This window comes from Monodon monoceros, unplaced genomic scaffold (assembly GCF_005190385.1).
Source record: "Monodon monoceros isolate NGI ecotype Baffin Bay Population unplaced genomic scaffold, NGI_Narwhal_1 Super_Scaffold_9, whole genome shotgun sequence".
In the NCBI taxonomy this organism is placed as follows: Eukaryota; Metazoa; Chordata; class Mammalia; order Artiodactyla; family Monodontidae; genus Monodon; species Monodon monoceros.
In genome coordinates, this window is record NW_021703786.1 from 51804365 (window position 1) to 51822325 (window position 17961).

Consider the following 17961-nt stretch of genomic DNA (forward strand, 5'->3'; position numbering starts at 1 on the left):
CGGCCCTGGCTGCAAGTTGAAATCACCTAGAGAGCTTATAAAAAATTCCGATGTCTGGGCTCCACCCAGTGCAATTGGATTGAAACTTCTTGGGGGTAGAACTGGAATATATATATATATTTAAACCGCTCTTTCCCAGGTGATTCTAATATGCAGCAAGGATTGAGAATGATCATAGTAATGAATCAACAAATAGGAGGTGGAGTGTTCCAAAGCACGGACCATGAGACAGGGTTTTAAAAGGAACCTTTCAGGGACTTCCCTGGCTGTCCAGTGATTAAGACTTCGCCTTCCAATGCAGAGGGTGCAGGTTCGACCCCTGGTTGGGGAGATAAGATCCCACATGCCTCGTGGCCAAAAGAACAAAACATAAAACAGAAGCAATATTGCAACAAATTCAATAAAGACTTTAAAAATGGTCCACATCAAAAAAAAAAAATCTAAAAAAAAAAAAGGAACCTTTCAGGGGAGGTCATTTAGTACCCCTCCCTCACCAACCCTGCTTCCATAAAACCATTCCTGGTCCACTCTAAGTGGGTGAGTGCTACTCTCTCTACTCTGGCACTGTCCTCCTTGGACTCCCTTCTTCTTATATCGACAATAGCCTAGAGCTTTCTTCATGGCAAACTGGAGAGCTCAACTAGGTCCGATTAAAAAAATAAATAAAAAAAAAAAAAGCAAGCGCGCTTCCCTGGTGGCGCAGTGGTTAAGAGTCTGCCTGCTGATGCAGGGGACACGGGTTCGTGCCCCGGTCCGGGAGGATCCCCCATGCCATGGAGCGGCTGGGCCCGTGAGCCATGGCCACTGAGCCTGCGCGTCCGGAGCCCGTGCTCCGCAACGGGAGAGGCCACAACAGTGAGAGGCCCGCGAACCAAAAAAAAAAAAAAAAAAAAAAAAAGCAAACAAATACATACATACGCACACCCAGAAGGAAACGATGAGGCTGCAGACATAACAGTAGTCTGGGAGTTGGCAGAATGTATCCTGCTTGTAAGATTTTTAAAAAGAAAAACCAAGTGTTGCTCAGTTATTTACAATGGGATAAAAATGGGAAACTACTTCATAGTTAAAAAAAAATAGTGTTATAGCTGTACAATGAAACAATCAGAAGTCGGGCATCTGCATAATGAAATTCAGTGCAGCCATTGCAAAGAATGCTGCATATGAAAATTTAATGACACGGGAGGTTGTGTATGCTGTATTACATGAAAAAAACCTGTTCGCAAGATAATATGTACCAGAGGATCCCAATTTAAAAATATATGCATGTTTAAGTGTTTAGATATTTGAAAAATGAAAAACATTCCAAGGGTTAACAGCCATTATCACAGAATGTTGGGGAAATAGGTAGTTTTTATTTCTATTTTTCTATTTGATCCTTATTTCTATAATAAACACATCAATTTTGTCAGAAAAAAAGTAATACAAAAGCTTAGATGCTGAGCCAGTGAATTGATCCATAAAATTTTGCCGTTTTCAACAGAGGGATGCACAGAGTTTTAGGCTGAAACAGTTTCACAGCATAATCAATGACATTCAAATAATAACAACAATATAGATCCTTCCCTGGAATAACGAACTTCTTTAAGGCAAATGTCCACATTTCCTTGGAGTCAAATGTTAATCTGATAGAATGCAGCCCCGACTAGGAGATAGAATTTAATTTATGTGAAATTTTTATGAACTAATTAGTGGGTTGGATCAAAGAGCAGGACCAGGGCTTCCCTGGTGGTGCAGTGGTTGAGAGTTCGCCTGCCGATGTAGAGGACGCGGGTTCGTGCCCCGGTCCGGGAGGATCCCACATGCCGCGGAGCGGCTGGGCCCGTGAGTCATGGCCGCTGAGCCTGCGCGTCCAGAGCCTGTGCTCTGCAACGGGAGAGGCCACAACAGTGAGAGGCCCGCATACCGCCAAAGAAAAAAAAAAGAGCAGGACCAGAGGGCTTCCCTGGTGGCGCAGTGGTTGAGAGTCCGCCTGCCGATGCAGGGGACGCGGGTCCATGCCCCGGTCCGGGAGGATCCTGCATGCCGCGGAGCGGCTAGGCCCGTGGGCCATGGCCGCTGGGCCTGTGTGTCTGGAGCCTGTGCTCCGTGGCGGGAGAGGCCACAGCAGTGAGAGGCCCGCGTACCGCAAAAAAAAAAAAAAAAGAGCAGGACCAGAATAGTCACAAAGAGGTCTTAGAAAAGGTCTTAGAAAACAAAGCATTTCTTGTCAATTCACTACTGCTTTCTTAAAAGGACATGAACTTGGATGAGGCACTTACTTACCCAGGGTCTGCAAAATAACACCTACAAGCCTAAGTCACGTCCCAAGGTGGGAAGCAGGGCTGGAAGCAGAAAGCAGGCTGTGAAAAGGAAAATTTTACCAAATCATTTACCACAGACAGGCTGGGAAAGCCATTCTTGGCTTCTCTTTCCATAGGTCACCTTCTGCAGGGAAGAGGGAGGAAATTAAAAAGCTGGAACAGTATTCACTAAAATATAAATACCAAGTCGGCTTGATGGGGTCTTAGAGGAGCCATAGCCCAGACAACACCACCGTAAATGATTAAATACAAAACACTGTAAAATGCTCAATGTCTCATTAATACTTCAGAGCTCCAGTTTCCTACCAGTGTGGAGTTTCTGAAGTGCTCTTGGCTAAACAGAACAGTCTCCATCCATCCATTAAAAAACATGCTTTCAATACTGCCCTTTTTCAGAGCAACCTACTTCTCTTTTTAAAATATAATTTAGGGACTTCCCTGGTGGCGCAGTGGTTAAGAATCCACGTGCCAATGCAGGGGACACAGATTCGATCCCTGGTCCGGGAAGATCCCACAGGCTGCGGAGCAACTAAGCCCGTGCGCCACAACTACTGAGCCTGCGCTCTAGAGCCTGCGAGCCACAACTACTGAGCCTGAGCCACAACTACTGAAGCCCACACGCCTAGAGCCCGTGCTCTGCAACAGGAGAAGCCACCGCAATGAGAAGCCCATGCACCGCAATGAAGAGTAGCCCCTGCTCGCCACAACTAGAGAAAGCCTGTGCACAGCAACGAAGACGCAACACAGCCAAACAAACAAACAAATAAATAAAATATAATTTAAACAAAAAATGCGGTATATGGAGGGTGAGACATTGAGTCCTTCTCATCTGTGCCTTCCAGTCTGCTCATTCTGTTTCCCAGAGGCAACTGCTCATACCATCTTCTTGAATATCTTCCCTCAAATTCTGCACATAAAATAACCCATAAAAACAGGGAAAAATTTGAACAGACATTTCACCAAAAAAGATACACAGGTGACAGATAAAGACCTGAAAGATGCTCAACATCATTAGTTATTAGGGAAATGCAAGTTAAAACCACAATGAGACATCACTACACACCTATGAGAACGGCTAAAACATAAAGGTGTTGTACCAAGTGTTGGTGAAGATGTGGATGGACTGGAACTCTCAGACTGAATTGTAAAATGGTATACTTTGGAAAACCATTTGACAGTTACTTAAAAAAAGAATGATCTATTGGTACACTCACCAACATGGATAAATCTCAAAATAATTATGCTAAGTGAAAGACGCCAGACCCATACCAAAAGAGTACATATTGTATGATGCCACTTACATAAAACTCTAGAAAGTGCAAACTAATTGATAGTGACAGAAAGCAGAGCAGTGGTTGCTTGGGGAACCACCCAGGGAAGGGGTTGGAGGAAGGGATTTACAAAGGGGCACAGGAAACTATTGGGGATGATGGATACATTCATTGTCTTGATTAGGGTGATCAAATTGTTTAAACATATGGAGTTTATTATATGCCAGTTATACCCAATAAATCTGCTTAAAAAAAACACGTATGTATGTGTCTGTGACACATGCATATCATTTCCCCACTTAACATATCCTGGAGATCATTCCACGTCAGTACACAGCAAGTTACCTTTTCTTTTTAACAGCTGAAGAGTATTCCATGGTATAGATTTACAGAATTTATTTAGCCATCCTTCTTCTGATGGACATTTAGGTTACTTACTATGTTTCTTTTACGGTCAACGCTGCCATGAACATCTTTATATATACATCTTTTTGCCCCTGTAGGATAAATTCTTAGAAGTGGACTTTCTTATTAGTCAAAGGTTTAATGTACGATTTTGAAAGACAGTATGAAATGGCCCCATTTCTCTCACAGGCTCAAGTCCTGCCTTGTTCTGAAATGGAAGGGATGGTCCTCACACTGATTAAAGAAACTGCCATGCAGCTTTCTGAGATCCACAAAGTGGGACTTCCTTGGCAATTACGCTCCTGTGAGCTGATAGTGCAGTCCTGATTTGCAGTCACTCTTTGATTCCAAGCTTTCTATGGCAACAGGATTGTCTTGGAACAGTTGTGGGAAATCAGGTACCCCGTGCCAAGGTGCCTAATTTATCTGACTGAACCCAGGGAAAGGAACCTGAAGGGCTGGGCTGCTGCAAAGCAGTGAGGTGGCAGTTAGTGGGGAAGCCACAGCATCTCATGACATTCATTTCCAGCGTTAGAGCCACTGCACTTTAACGCAGGGCAACCAGATCCTTCCATTTATCTTTCTTTCTCTCTTTCTCCTTCTCAATAATTACTGAGCACCTACTATGTTGATCGATAGGGATTGTGGGATCACAGAGGAAAACAGGAGGCACAGAGGAGGGGAAGGTCAGAAAGTCTTCCCAGAGGAAAGACCATTTAAGTGGAAAATCGAGGTGAAATTCACACAACATAAAATTAATCATTTTAAAGTGTACAGTTCAGTGGCATTTAGTACATTCACATCATTGTGCAGACATTACCTCTGTGTAGTTTCCATTTTGTCCCCCCAAAAGGAAACGCCATACCCATTAAGCAGTTACTCCCCATAAACAGGGTTTAGAAACAAGGAGGAAGCATTGCACAGGCAGGCTTGGAAAGGAGGCCATTCCAAAAGAGGAACTTTACAAGGGCCTTGGGACATCAAGTCACTTGGGATGGTGCAAATGTGTGTGTTGGGGGGTGAAGAAGTGATGAGATGAGGCAGGAAGGAAAGGCTAGAGGGTCAGGGAAGATCACACGTGCCACCTTTGTCCCGGAAGCAGCTCACAGGAGGAATCGGTGGTTCTGGAACCCATTTGAGTAATCTTCATGACTGGGGGGATACTGTCAACTTTAATACGAATTCAGTTTGAGCCAGGGTTTCTCAACTTTGGCACCACTGGCATTTTGGGGCCTGATAATTCTTTGCTGTCCTTTGCACTGTAAATTTTTTTAGCAGCACCTCTGGCCTCTATCCACTACCGGTAGCATCTGCCCTACTCCACCCCAGCCCAGTTAAGACAACCAAAGACGTCTCCAGACATTGCTAAATGCCCCCTGGGGGAGGGGCATTATCATTTCCCCACTTAACATATCCTGGATATCATTCCGTATCAGTACATAGCAAGTTACCTTTCTTTTTAACAGCTGATAAGTATTCCAGGGTATAGATTTACACAACTTATTTAGCCATCCTTCTGATGGACATTTAGGTTACTTACCATCTTTCTTTTACAGTCAATGCTGCCATGAACATCTTTATATATACATCTCCCAAATATATATACGTATTTATATATAAAGAAAAAATGTTTTTTCTTTATGTGTAAATCTCTCCAAGTTGAGACCACTGGAAGAACTCTGACCCCATACTTCACCATTCTAAGGAGTGGGCAAACCACATGGTGCTGTGAGAGGCACCCCTTCCGGCTGTATGGAGAGCAGGACACAACACAGAGCAGGACCAACTCTGGGAACGGTCAAACACAAGCAAATCAGCGTTAAAACTTTGTGGCATTTTAAAAATTCCTTCCTCCATTTATTCAACAACCACTTAATGCCTACTATGTGCCAGGGAGGCTGAACCTCCTGGCCCAGGAGCTCCTTGGCAAAGATCCCTGTGTCCAAGGGTGACACAGAAGCAGAGCAGCTGGTGGCTTCAAGGAGGACTACACGGACTCAGATGGCAAGCGTTATCAGTGGGGTCTGGTGTGGATTAGAGTACCTGCCCCAAGTGTTCCGGACTGTGAAAGGCTCTCGGGAGCTTTGCATAGCCCAAGAGGCAAAGGGAAGGAGATTCAATTATGAGCAGGATTATTATTTTTTTTGTTAAGCCCAGTAGGATGGGGGCTCTGAGTCAGATTTAATTGAACTTAGTTCTGTGACAGTTTCTGCATAAGGTTCATAAACATGATATTAAGATGAACAGACCACTGCCCTGGCTCTCCAGGGATTTGCAGCCTCATGGAAAACTCTCTGCCTCCACATTAGTTCTTGAGAACATTCTGAAGAATTTTGTCCCATTGTTATCCTTGATCTCTACAACTGCATCAAGTTACTGGAGTCCATTCTGCAGATAAGAAAACTGAACTTAGAGTGGTTTAGTGACTTGCTCTTGGCCTAAAAGGATCAGACCCAGTGCCAGGATATAGCCAGAAACTCCAAGCCTCGTTCTTTCCATTGCACCAGGCGGCTCTGCTCATTCACGAGAGATGAGGAAACTCTGGCTAGGCAAAGGGCAGCAGATGGCTATCAGGAGTACTCTGATCTCTTGGGCTTGTTTCTTTATCTGTAAAAGGAGAATACTGCCTCACTAAGTGAACAGGATTTTTTATGTGTGATGTATGTAGGCACGCAGGTATGCACGTACAAAGCAAAGTGCTGCTATAACACACTGGCAGAGATAGAAGGAAGCTGCCAAATATTCTTTTTTCTTTTAATTAATTAATTAGGCTGTGTTGTGTTGTAGTTGCAGCACGAGGGATCTTTGTGGCGGCATGCGGGTTCTTTTTGTTGCAGCGTACGGCTGTTCATTGTGGCGCGCGGGCTCCTCTCTGGTTGTGGTGCACGGGCTCCAGGGCGCACGGGCTCCAGAGTGCACGGGCTCACTAGTTGCGGCATGTGGGCTTAGTTGCCCAGCTGCATGTGGGATCTTAGTTCCCAACCAGGGATCGAACCTCCGTCCCCTGCACTGGAAGGTGGATTCTTTACCACTGGACCACCAGGGAAGGCCATGCCAAATATTCTTGAACAGAGTGATGAGAGATTAGAAGTTGTTTAGGAACATAAACTAGGCAGCTAAGTGCAGAGCGGGTAGAGGGGTTAGATGGGAGACAGTGCAGTCAGCCCAGAGGGCTGTTTGCCACAGGGAGAACTGATTCCAGGGCGAAAATCCCCCAAATGCCATATTCTCGGCATGTTATCCTTAATGAGGGAGAACTGTAAAAAAAAAAAGCAAGTGCCACATTCGTTTAGGGATAACTTGTCACTTTGGGGGAAATAATTATGGTTAAACCATACTTTTTTGGCACTGAGTTAAAAGTAGTTACCAACCATATTTGCCTGCTCTCTCAAGCTGTAAGCAATTTCATCAGTAAAAGACTAATTGAATGTTTCAGAGTATCTAAAAGAAATGTACCAATTAAGACAAAGCGACTGTTTCCTAAGAGCTTTATACCTCAAAGAAGAGAAAATGAATACCACAGATCGGGATAACAAATTAGAAGGCAATTTTACAAGGGTGAGGAGAACATTGTCAATGATCTCTGGGATTCCTCTAAGCAAAAAGTTACAACAGATTTTCAGCTTCCTATCTTCTTAGCTTTTAAGTGTCTTCCGAGAGCTAGTAATAAAGAGCTTTGCAAGCTGATCATCTCTGCCAAGGTGAGAAATCTTAGTTGAGTGGAGCTGAAGGCATCAGGCTGAAGTGCATTCCTCTTTGGTCCAACTCGGCCAGCAAATCTTTATCTTAGGAAGGAGGAATACACTTGTTTTTCTCATGGCTCTTGCTTTATAGAAACAAGAGAAATGTCCTGATAGCAAACACCTTCAGTGAGATTCCCCGGCCACCTTTGTTTTTTTTTTTTACTTGTAGGCGCCTCTGGTAGCAGACAAGGCATGTTGGGGCAGAGCCTCGGATCCTAAGGAAAGGCCAGGTTAGGTAGGAGCTGGCAGCCCTTCAAAGCCATGCCACCTGAAGGGAAATGTACCACGACACGGTCTGGGTGGCACTGACTGAGGATCTGTGCTGAGGTGCTTTGTCAGGCTTGGCCTCAGTCAGCTCTAGGAAGACCTCCAAGGTTCTAAACTAGAAGAAATGGGCAGGAAGTTTGGTCCAAATTAAACCCATTAAAAAAAAAATTTCCTACAACTTCAATGCATTATTTCTTGTAAAGAAATAGTGATTTACAAATGAGAACTCTTTATTAAGCCCTTGGCTAGTAGCTAGCATTCCTTGAAAATAATCAAGCCACAGGGCTTTAAATATTCTAAATGTATTGCCTCTAAAATCAGGCAAAATTGGTGGTTCTTCTATAGCTTCTTTCCTAATCATGCAGCATGAGTTACAATACATTTTGTGGAACTAGGACAAGGTTTGGCACCAAAAAGCCCTCAAGATTCAAATCTTTAAACTGTTCACTCTGATTTTGAGCAAATTAGTCCTCTGCACTAGTTTGTTAATCTGTAAAAAGGTCAAGATCCCAAGGAATAGGTGGCTTTAGAGGCCATGTGAGTGGATGGGAGGGAAAAGCTGGGAGTGGCCCACAAAGGAAGAACAGCATGGTCAGATAAAAAGGATGAACGGGGGGTGGGGAATCATTACCAATGGGGACAGGGTTTCCTTTTGAGATGACAAAAATGTTCTAAAGTTAGACAGTGGTGCTGGTTGCACAACTAACATACTAAAATCCATCGGTACACTTTGAAAGGGTGAATTTTGTAAATTGAATTATATCTCAATTATACTGTTATTTTAAAAAATACTTACTATTAATTATTTATTTCGGTTGCACCAGGTCTTAGTTGCGGAACGTGGAATCTTCATTGCGGCATGTTTAATTGCGACATGCGAACTCTTAGTTGTGGCATGCATGTGGGATCTAGTTCCCCGACCAAGGATCGAACCCGGGCACCCTGCATTGGGAGTGCGGAGTCTTACCCACTTGACAACCAGGGCAAGTCCCTATGCTGTTATTTTTTTAAAAGGATGCAGAATACATGAATGAGAACATTTGGAGAGGTAATGGGAAGTGAGGGATTTTCAAACTCTTTTGGGGGGTGGGGGTCCTCAGATCTATACATTATTTAGGGAGGGCAAGAACTTGTTTTTATTGCTAAATTCTACTATTTTACATTTCCATCATACTTCCTGAAGTTTCATTTTGCTAAGAGATTCTCCTTCACTTCTTGGGCCAAATTATTAGTGGAATATTCCTATGATGTTTTTGAATGATAGGTGATAGCTTTTCAGTGCCTGTACTGTTTCACCCTGGGTTTTAGGACACCATGAAAAATACTTATTAATACCAAAGATTTCATAATACTACCCCAAACTGCCTTGATGGCACTATTCCAATACAAACAACAGACACACCATTCATATTTCTAATTTATTATTAAATTACATAACAAAGCTTCTTCTATACAGTCAGAAAATGCACATTTAGATGAGAACAAAAAATTAAGTACAAATACAATAAACCTGGTTCCAAGAAGCCATTTTAAAAGCAAAAAATTAGAAAGTGCATTTGGAGTAGATTTTTTAAAACCTGTATTGGCATTTTTCATGAGGAAACATCTTCCATCATGGTAAAGTGTGATTGGAATTGATTTCCCTCCCTAAGAGCTAATAGGATAGGAATAGATGCAAATACTTTGATACTAAAGTAATACTTCTGATACTTTGTACTAGGCACAAAGAAAATGAGAAAGATCCCTTAGGACATGGCTCAGCTGTCTCAGCTTCTTATCCAATAAACATCCTCAAGAGTCACTTGTTTCTCATTTTCTTTTGCCCTATAAAACTTACGGGTGTACAGATTTATAAAGGAATAACAAGATTAGTTTATAAAGATCATGATGAAAATCTCTATATCTTTTTGGAGACCAGGCTAAACAACCCCTACCCCAAAAGAAGAACAGAACACAATCATTTTAATTCCCAGTAGAATCCATTTACTCTTTACATTTGCCACAAAATTCAATGTAACACTAGACATGGCCATTTATCCTCAATAGCTTAATATTGCAAGTTAGAAAATGCAGTCAATTTCCAAGAAATCATATCTGGCTAGTGATCAAACATGAGGTATCAGAAAACCAAAAAGGCTGGTCCAGTTCTTTAAAGTCCTTTTCCTCAGGTTGAGATCATTAACAATGAAATAGAAAATTAATGGTGGGAATGCAAGTCCAAGGTGCCTCAATTCCATAGAGGCCAAAAGTCATTGCATCAAAAAGCTCCATAAGTACATTTTTGTATTCAGCGTCCAACAGGAAAGAACTAAAATCAATATTAATTGGTTCCAGATACAAAAAGTGCCCTCATGATGACTCCTCTCACTACTCATCTCCACTCTCAGGATTGTACTCCCATGTCTGATCTGAGTACTGGGCAGTATGGAAAAAGGCATTCTCTATAAAAGTGAATTTTGGTAAGCAGGAGAAATGAATAATGGAGAAGAAAAGCCCATATTTTTCTAACATTAGAAAAATATGGGTAAGCAATGCTGCAAATTACAGGGACTCCTTCAGCATTGTTATTAATAACAGTAAGAAGAATATAGAAATAACCAGGAGAGATCAACTGAAGCACTTGAATATCTGGGCTTGAACTTGAGTAACAGATTCATTAAGCATTTTAAACTAAAGTTATCAGCGCACAGTAAAACAAACTCTCAGAAGTATACCTTTTGGAATTTTCTACCCTTTTTGTTGCCATGGTTTTTCATACTTTTAAGTGAAACGGAAAGTTCTGAGTGGTTATTAAAAAGATCCCAAAATGAAAGATCCATCATATAAGACAACAGCTGAGAGAGAATAACTTCCTCTAAGAGGTAACCTTTGGGACAAGGAATAGAAAATTCCTTGGACCCGGCTCTGACTGGCTCTAATAAGCAACTTACTGTTGGCCCCTGAGCCTAGTAACTGGTTTGTAAGGACAGCAAAAAAGTTAAGAAAACCAAGCTGCTAAAAAAAAAAAAAAAAAGCTAAATGGCACGAAACTGAAAGAGTTCAAATCAGCTATCACGGGATCCAAAATAAGCCTCTACTTGTAAATGGCACACTTCTATCCTCGCTCTAGGGCCTCCTTCTGCAAAGAAGGAACCATAAAGGACAGAGGAGCACAGCCCTAGCGTTCTACGTTTGGCCCTGGGTTACCTCACTATGGGCTACAGCACTGGGAGGTTAGTCAGACCTACCTGACACCAACATCTACACCACGCTTTTTCAACTTCCTCAGAAGAACTAGTTTCTTTATTTTCATAAAGAAAATAATCAACATAATTCTATTACTTCATTTAAGCACAACCCTAATGGAAAGGCTTCCCAGCCATCAAAAGTGTTTGTTTGCTCAGCTGCAGCAAAAGCTAGATTAGCTTGGGTCCTAGTTTTAGTCTCACACCACCACCCATTCATGAACACACCAAACAGACCAGTAAAAAAGACTGGTAGTATAATTAAATAAATAACTTTATTTATGATACTTCAGATTTTCTAAATGCCGACTATATAGCAACCAAAGTCCCATAAATTCTAGCTGAGGCACAACCACCAATCAAGACCCTTTGAAAAATCAAAGATAATAAAGTGTCAGGGGAGAGAAGTTTTGTTCTCCCAACAGAGAATTAAATAAATGAACTTATTTCTCTGATCTTTTAAGGTTCACACTGGGAAAACTTAAACTTTCTTTTAAGGGCATCCCCATCAACTGACTGATCAATCAACCCATATTTAGAAAAATAAACCCCATAGTTAAAAAAAATGTATCAAACACTCTTCCTACCCAGAACATAATAAAACTGACACCAGCATGAAAAACCTCTCGGACCAGACCAGAGGTTAGTCTACCCATCAGCCTGTAATCAAATTCATCTGAATATCACCATCAACACTCTGTGATGTAGTTAAGAACTACATACTAATATCCTTTTATTCCCCATGGCACGGTCTTAAGCCAGTACTATAAATACCATAGTAAATTCCAAAGGTGAAGAGTAGCCTTCTTTCTTGGTGAGGAATACAGCTGTTGGAAGTCTTCGGCCTATTTGTGGTAGTTCAGTTAGAGAAGTAACAGATTTACAGAAACTGAGAAATGGTTAAACTTGAAAAGAATTCTGGTGGGTGGTTTAAAATTTTGTCACTGTCCAGGGTGGTAATAGAAGACAGGTGCAGATAGAGATAGATTCTGTTATATGCACCTTCAATAATAAAGCCATTCTCTGGATGTTTGAAAAAGCTTAAGAGATTTGGAATGAATAGGTTTTCACAGAACACAGAATTCCTGGTACATCAGACAGTGGTTCTTAAACTTTTGCTCATAAATGTGGAACACTTACAAATGGAATTATCTGATGGTGACCCCTCACTGTCTTTTTACATGTGGCCTGTTAAAGAGATCTCACTGAAAACCAAGCATTCCCCTCACTCAGTTGCCGGTGTTAATCCTGACATGAAGAATAGTTGCAACGGCAGACATTGGCTTTTTGTCATGGTAGAACTGAGATTTCATTTTCTTACAGTAGTAAATATTAACCCAATGGAAGAGATTAACAAAAAACAGTGACTGACCAAAAAAAAAGCCTGTCATTCTTGATGTTTTTCCAGGAATACAGTTAACCCCAGAGTGTGCACGATTAAAAAATAAAATAAAGAAAAAAGCTTTTTTGCAGTACTTGTCTTCTATTTCAGACAACCTCAACTGTGTTGAAGTTGGTCTGTGAGCATCTCAAAGATTCTTTGAAAAATGTAATTTTTCTTGAATACCGAAAGAGTTGGGGACAAAGTAGAAATTTATAGCACAGATTATCAAGGAATGACTTGTGATTTCTCATCTGAGTGTAAAATAAAAGGACAAAAACTATTTTTATTCACAACCCCATCTGGTGGCTGAAAGGAAAGCAGTCTTTGGATATAGAGAAACCTGGTTTTCTGAAGAATCCAGCTGTAAGACCGGGCTTGTCATCAGCCTTCAACACTTTCACCGAGGCACGGAAACTCTGTTTCTGATGGGTTTACTTACCTCTTCGGGAGACAAAAGCAACTGAAAACATTTATTATTTTTTTTAAACTAAAAACAGAAGGAAACGTGTGTTAGAAAAGATAGCACAGAAAACCTGTGACTTCAGCTCAACCTGACCACGTCACAGAGTCCGTCACTATCAGTCTTGAATTAATCCTGCCGGTCAGGCTAATTATCAGGTCAGTCAACTTCTCCTTCCTACTTTTTCTTATTCCGGATCAGGGTGTGAAAGTGGTGGCTGTCAAGAGTCCCTGGAGATGTCTCATCAATGGAAAGCATACAGCAGCAACAGGATGGTACAGACACCAATAACACCGCCCAGGATGAGTGAGTCTCGCCGCTTCCTAAGGTTGATCCTCTGGATAAGGCTGTTCACAGCAGGAAAACGATCTTTGGGAAATCTTTATTAAGGTCATATTTGGAAGAAGCCTCTTTAGTGAAAACTCACAGGAATCACAAAAACAGAGATCAGTGGAGCCCAGAAACGATAAATGATGAGAAGAAATAGAGGGGAAGAAAGTCACACTGAGGGAGCTACATCAAACACAAATGCCCTACTGCCCAAGGGCAAATTCAAGTCTCCTAGTAAACTGCAGTACACAAGAACCATGAAAAGAAAAAAATTAACAGCGAGAGAAGAAACAATGATGACTGCTACCATGTACTGAGGGATTGCTGTCAGGGTGGGAGCCCGTGTGGTCGGGAGAGAGGAACCCTGCAGGGCACGGAGGTACAGGTGCAGCCAGCTACCACCACCATTATCCTGAGGTTCCTGTCTTTCCTTTTTTTCTGTCTCTTTCTCTCTCTCTCTCTTTCTTAAACCCCTTTTCTCAGGAGACTGGGAAGTTTTGCCAAAAGGTTTTGAGGAATATGTGATCTTCTCCCCAAGGTGATAAGCCTCCTTGGATTCAGGTAATTGGTGGGAACAAACTCTTAAGTGTCTCTATAATCAAGCACTGGTTAATTATTTAAAATTTTAAATTTACTTTACAGCAGTAGGCAGGATACCGTAAGAAAGTGGGTTAAACTGCTCTGGCTGTCCTATTTGGGGAACATAAAGAAAGGAAAGAAAATTTTCAATTTTAGGAGTTTTATAGCAGTCACAACTGCATTTTACTTAGTATTGTAAAATATCTTCATATCTTACTTGTTGGTATGTTGCAATCAAAGCACACGCTTCCGCATCCTACACTGTTTTGCATTTCTAGCACTGGTTTCTGACTACACACCTGCAGGTGCATCCTCTTTGTTAATAGAGGTATTGTATTAAGGTCAAGAAAAGCAACAACAAAATCACCTAGGTTACTAGAGAGCTGGAATAATCCCTACTCCCAGTGAAACCTCACTGCATTTTCCTGTAAATAAATGACTCTCAGCAGGGACTGTATTGTGTATTTATATACTCTACATATTGTATGTAGAGGTTATGTTTTTTTCTAATCTTGAATTTTCCTGTGCCTAATGAAGAGAACTTTACACACTGTAGGCATTCATGTGTTTTTCAAATTAATCAACAAAAAAAGGGGACAATCTGCAGAAACAACTTTTAAAATGCAGAACAGAAAGCATGAAGTAATGTGCAAAAACTTATACAGTGTAAGGTACAAATCTCATTTAAAGCAAATGCTTAATCTTTTCTTGCTTGGTAAAAGAAGGGTCAACAATCCCGTGAGAGAAAGTAAGAAAACTTTTGACATTAGGAAACCCTGTCTATAGTGGACATATTTCTGTCTAGTTTATTACCTTTAGGGGAACCACCCCCCTCCTTCTATAATAATCCAGTTCAGTTCATGTAACAGGGAGGGGCTGACCTTGTCCTCTGGCATCAGGTGTACATACGCACTCAGGATTGGCCAGAGAGAATACTCCCTCCCCTTGGCCAATGGCTGGGTTAGGAATAGCTTGAGGTAACTCAAGCTAAGGCAACCACAGTCCTCTTGGGACATGTGCCAGAGCTGTCAGAAAAGACGCCCTTTTTCCATGAGAATTTTTGAACTGGTAGGAGGTGACTCTTGTAGCCATCTCTATCGGCACGAGGAGGAATCTGCCTGAGAATGAGGCCAACACACAAGAAAACAGAAATAAGAGATGGAGTAGGGGAACAGAGAGGAAAGGCAGATTCTTGATAATAAAATCTGAGCCCCTGCTTCCAGCTACACCTTAAGCCAAATTCTACCCCTGAATTTTACAGATATATGAACAAATTAATTCCCTCCTTTTCCTCCTTAAGTCAGTATGAATTAGGTTTCTATTACTATCTCTCTATGGAGTCCTGACTAACTCACACCCATTTTATTAGATTTTTTAAAACATAATTTTGGGAATGATTCTAATTTATGGTACTGATAAAATGAGATAATGTATATAACAGTACTCTGTTAACTGTAGAGCCCTATATAAAATATAAATGATTTTGGAGGTGTGGTTTTATACTTAGGGTGACAAAGCAAGAACAAAATTCACCAAAAACTGGAAAATACCAACAGGCTTCAGGATATTCCTTTCCTTAGGCAAATAAGGTATCAAACTAAAAGTGACCTTAAATTATCTAGGACCAGAAGATACTCAACTTTTGAAAATTAAAGGTCCTTTCCCCCTTAGTAATTGGGGGAGGAAACTTTTTTCTCTAAAAAGGCTTGATTTCTCAGAGTAAACAAAATGTTTTAGCTTAGCAGGCTTATCAGTTTCCCTGCTGGGTTTCTCAGAAGTAGCAGTAATACTACTTTAAATTGGGAAACTGAAGAATTAAAAAGGTAGAGGTCACAATAAACAAGCAACAAATCTATCCTAGAGTTTAGCTTGTGCAAAATGAAACTATGCCACCAGCAGTGACAACTCATTTACATGTATGGCTGTCTACTTCCCTCTCTAAGCATGTGCCACTGACTTACTCTCCAAACTGAATAAAGAAGAAAAAGCACATAATTTATGATGTTTAGGTAAAACCTGTGTACACTGTGGAGTTCTAACTGGATTCAAGAGCTTTTAAAATGTAAAATAATTATGTGAATTTGAAAATTCACATAATTATTTTCTAGATCTACTAGTATTAACCTCTGGTGTGCAATCTTTTACATATGGCATTAAACAGTATGATCTTTCAGGAGTGCAGGGCATATCATAATACAGAATTACTGATGGCCTCTACTGTTACTGATGATGGCAACCTGTCCAGAAGAGGGGGAGAGTGGTGAAGCACATACACAGATTTTTTTCCCCCAAAAAACCCCAGATTTCAAGCTTTCAAAAAGGATACTGGCCAAAGTGTTCATTTTGCTCTGAATTGACTTCAACATTCCTCTCTGTGAAGTCATATTTTCTTTTGTTGCCATAGCAATGCTGCAAGGGAGGAAAAGAGAAGCTCAATAAACTGATGTTTCAAGATGATCCTGCATGCATCCATCATACTCTTAAAAGTGAACAGAAAACTAAGGTGAGCACATCACCTTTGAAAAGCACTGGGCAGGAACATGGAAAAAAAAAAAAAATCACCTCCCGAGTCATCTTCCCATTGTCCTTTTTCTGAATGACCACTTCATCCCCAATGCTATTCTCTGATATTCTTTTGGACAAGGCAGTGGACTGTTTCCTGTGGGTTGCTTTTTTTTTTCCCAAAGTAACAAATGAAATAAGACAACTGACAAATCACACATTACAAAAGCTTCTTAAAATGGTTTTAAAAGGGGCCAGGTACTAAAATATCCTTAATCAGGAAAAACCCTTGAGAGGGAAGTAGGGAATTACAATTATAAAAATAGACCCAAAGGTGCAACATATCACAAAATATTTATATAGAACCAGCCCTTAACTCATGGAAAGATCACGTTCCAGGGGCTTCCCTGGTGGTGCAGTGGTTGAGAATCTGCCTGTCAATGCAGAGGACATGGGTTTGATCTCTGGTCCAGGAACATCCCACATGCCGCAGAGCAACTAAGCCCATGAGCCACAACTACTGAGCCTGCGCTCTAGAGCCCGTGAGCCATAACTACTGAGTTTGCATGCCACAACTACTGAAGCCCACGCACCTAGAGCCCGTGATTCGCAACAAGAGAAGCCACCGCAATGAGAAGTCCACGCACCTCAACGAAGAGTGGCCCCCGCTCACCGCAACTAGAGAAAGCCCACGCACAGCAACGAAGACCCAACTCAGCCAAAAATAAAATAAAATAAAATAAATAAATTTATTTAAAAAAAGAAATTATGTTCCAAAACTCTATTTGAGACCCAACCAAGTAGATTTTAGGACACACATGCAACATTAAGCTAGTTTCCAAGCCAGGTGACAAAGGTCACAGATTCATTAAGCAAATGAGAAAGAAGGGAAGTAACTTTTTCACTCTTTGTAGAGTACAGTTTCTTTCATGTAACTACTTTGATGTGCTTTTTAAAGAAATCTCAGTTAATATCTTTGCTATCGCTGCCAGGATTATTAACTTTCAATAGTCTTATCTTCTTGGACATTAGTATCCTAGAGGGCAGGGTCAGTATACATTTTGATACATAACACACAGGGGAGCGTTTTAGATACTGACATTATAAAAAGCAGTAGGAAATAGGAAGTTCTTCAGTAATTCTGAAAATATGTGAAACATTAAAAAAACTGAAAAGCAACAGAAATGAAGATATTCTGGGAAGATGGTAGAGCACAAATTCTTGACCTTATCTCTGGTCCAGTTTCCTCTATGGAAGAACACAAGACAAAGGCAGACATGCCGGGGAAGGTCCATCTGAGGTCCCAAGTTCTCTTGAGATCTCGAGGGAAGAAAGCCAGGGAGGGCTACACTCTCTCAAGCAAGGGAAGAACCAAAGAACTGATGGCAGGGAAGACTATATTTTTCTTCAAGCCTGGGGCAAAGATGTAGGTTTCACTGCATCTTGAGAAGCCCAGACAGTGGAAGGTAAGGGTCTGCATGCACAGGGGCTGC

General features: G+C 41.3%; 1 protein-coding gene across 2 annotated transcripts in view; it reads right to left on the reverse strand.

Annotated features, from left to right (window-relative positions):
* Positions 1 to 12853: 12853 nt before the first annotated feature.
* The window catches only part of GOSR1 (golgi SNAP receptor complex member 1), a 46453-nt gene continuing 41345 nt past the window's right edge, over positions 12854 to 17961 (reverse strand). The window contains exons 8-9 of one of the 2 annotated variants that reach the window (XM_029211835.1): positions 16293 to 16375; positions 12854 to 13426 (exon numbers count right to left, since the gene is read on the reverse strand). In XM_029211835.1, the coding sequence (XP_029067668.1) occupies positions 13302 to 13426; positions 16293 to 16375 (208 nt within the window). In that variant the 3' untranslated portion in view covers positions 12854 to 13301. The remainder of the gene's footprint in view (positions 13427 to 16292; positions 16376 to 17961) is intronic. The other variant, XM_029211836.1, reaches the window with a different exon arrangement.